We start from the raw sequence: 2973 nt of genomic DNA, 5'->3' as shown, positions 1-2973 counted from the left end.
TGCATCTTCAGCCTGGACTCCACTGATGGTCAGAGTGAAATCAGAGTTTGATCCACTGCCTGTAAAACGATCTGGAATCCCTGATACTCGACTGCTAGTGTAGTAAATGAGCAGTTTAGGAACTCCTCCATCTTTCTGTTGGTACCAGGCTAAACGGTCGTTGCCATAAACATCCTGACTGGTCCTACACTTGATGCTCACAGTTCCTCCCACAGCAGAGCTCACTGCTCCAGGCTGAGTCACTGTATATTGTCCTCTGGACTCTGAGGACACAGAGACAAAAACATAAAGCAGCTTCATGGTTTTGTGGGCTTCATTTCAGAGGGACAGATGTTGATAGAGGAGAGGAGTTTGATTCTCTGGACTTTACCTGTGAAGCAGCAGCAGAGGAGAGTCCAGATGAGGACGCAGATCAAAGTCATGTTTTTGATGAGGAGGATTTCTGTGGCTTCTGTTGTGATGAAGGACAGCTGTCAGTCATCCAGTGTTCAACTCTCAGGACTATAAACTCTCCCAGAGCACTGGAGCATGGTGCTGCTGATGCAAAGTGCCGCTCTATGGAAATCATCTGACTCCAGCTGGGAGTGGGATCCATCTGATGATGTGGTTTGTTATAACAAATTTTTCAAAACATATTGTTATGGAAATTTAATTAACAAAGTCCACAGACACAGTGAGCAGTAGGTAACACCTTCAAATCTCAGCGCATGTGTTTTATTGAAAGGAAGAATGGTTTTCATCCTTCCAGTCGAGCTCAGAGAGTCAGAGCATGAATGCAGAGGAGGTGATCAGACACTTTATTTTGAATGATCTTTTTCTCTCCTTCGACATTGCTTAATAACCTTTGTATCTGCGTTTATCAGGGGATCTACTGGAAATATATCTACTCTTTTTTTTCAGTATTTATGAGTGTTTATTTTATTAAATAATCCCACTATCCAAAGTCTTTTATATCTTAAAATCCCATAATTTAGAAGAAAATGAAGGACTTATTTTTTGAATTCTAGAAAGTTTTGCCACTCACTATGTTATTGTGAACTTTTGATTTTGTGAAACATTTAAAATAAATGAAGAGATTCTAGAAAACCTAAATAAAAAATGAGTTAGTTATAAGAATAGTATCAGCAACTGACGCTGGCTTTACTCTGATACTGGTTCATATACAGTTAAATAATTTTGGGTGAGAGGTTAACCCTGACCCTAACCCAGAGCAAACATGTTGTTCAGGTTATTTGTTCTTCTGTTTGATCATCATCATCACGCTTCTCTCTTTTTCAGTTTTTTGGGACATTTTACAACAAGGTGGATTCACAATTTAGGGCCTTATTTCAAAATATCATCTTGTTTCCAAATATCTAATTATTTATTTAAAAATGTGCTAAAAAGTTTATTTTGGGGGTAGAATATCCTGTTAGAAGACCAGTCGATAATATTTGTCTCATTTTAAAAGCCAGTTCTCAAAGCCAGTTTAGCTCCTCTGACACAAAGCTCAGTGCAGAAACCTGGGTTCAAGTCCGACCCAGATCCTGTTGCTGGAATTTAAATAAATGTACTGTTTATAAAACTTTGTTGTTTATATTTGTTTTCATGTTGGCCAACAAACTGGACAAACAGTGAATGATTTTGTTGAGTTTGTTTGTTTCAGAGTCAGAGAGCCGTGTCTCTCTACAGTCAGAGGTTTTTGTACGGCGCCTCAATGAGTTTGTATCACTGTGGTGGACTTTTGGTGGAGGAACCAGACTGGATGTTCACTGTAAATATGTTTAACTGTTTTATGAAAGTAAATTACTTTTATTTAGTTTCATTTTATGATTCTAGAAATTACTACTTTAGAACAATATGAATTATATATAAATGAAAATATGAAATATGAGCTGGTTATTTAATGACTTCAGACAAACTAAATGTTTGACATTTTCTGTCTCTGGAAGTAACTGCAAATTATTTGTCATCCATTTATCTTGATCTGTCAAAAAGATTTCAATTAATAATTACATGTTTAACAGATTTGAAGAGTTTTATTGTCTACTTCAGTGCAGTTAATACTTATCTTTCTCAAAAGGAGCAAAAATTCATTTTTGTTAGTTCTCTGTCTGTTTCACATATTTATTTGTTGAAAGTAAGAAGAATAAGAAATGTTGGTAGTTTTATCAGAGGTAGTTTGTTTTTTTTAACTGTTAGATTAAGAATGAGTTTATAGATGGGGATATATTGAAAAACAACACAATGTTTTAAGTTGTTTGTACTGTAACTCGTCTGTTGCAAGGGTTCAGCTGTGATGCTTGTCTGTTTCCATGGTTACCGAGCTCAGCGAGGGAAGTGAAACACTGAAGACCAGTTTCATTTAAACTGTCAACTTCTTTAAAATGTATTTTCTTTCTCTCTCTGCAGTGGGTTTAGTCGCCCCTCCCTGACAGTACTGGCCCCCTCCAGTGATGATGCGCTGAAACCGGAGAAGGCTACACTCATGTGTCTCGCCAATAAAGGCGTCCCCTCGGACTGGACTCTGTCCTGGAAGGTAGATGGAAGAAGCAGCAGTGGGGAGGAGAGCAGGAGCCCCGGGGCGCTGCAGAATGACGGCCTCTACAGCTGGAGCAGCACCCTGAGGCTCCCTGCAGACCAGTGGGAGAAGGTGGGCTCTGTGACCTGTGAGGCCACCCAGACTGTTGTCTCAGACATAATAAGCAGAGACCAGTGTTCCCAGTCCTGAGCTGACTCACTGGGACTCTGATACTGCTCTCTCTTTGTCCTCTTGGTCTGATTATTCTCTTTTTGTCTTGTTGTAATGCTGATGAATTTATTAGCCCAATAAAGATTAATTCAAATATTTTCATGTTTATTGCCTTCTTTACTCTTTCATGGGTTTGGAAATTTCCTGCAGGTTTGTGTCTTATGCAAAACGGACATTTATTGTCACTCTTACAAAATATTAATGATCATTTTAAATCAGTGATATCTGTTATTGGTATTTGT

General features: G+C 38.4%; 1 gene segment (V, D, J or C); it reads left to right on the top strand.

The window, feature by feature from the left end:
- Window positions 1-729: 729 nt before the first annotated feature.
- Window positions 730-2710, top strand: LOC146548595 (Ig kappa-b4 chain C region-like). The segment is given in 2 exon segments: window positions 730-761; window positions 2392-2710. Coding segments are annotated over 2 exon segments (351 nt in total).
- The last annotated feature ends 263 nt before the right edge of the window (window positions 2711-2973 follow it).

The sequence above is a fragment of the Mchenga conophoros genome, linkage group LG22, assembly GCF_057382185.1.
Source record: "Mchenga conophoros isolate Kocher_MC1m ecotype Shallow Benthic linkage group LG22, M_conophoros_male_GT1.1, whole genome shotgun sequence".
Lineage (NCBI taxonomy): Eukaryota > Metazoa > Chordata > Actinopteri > Cichliformes > Cichlidae > Mchenga > Mchenga conophoros.
Note: the sequence above shows the minus strand (reverse complement) of the source record. Positions and strands in the feature narration are given on the sequence as shown.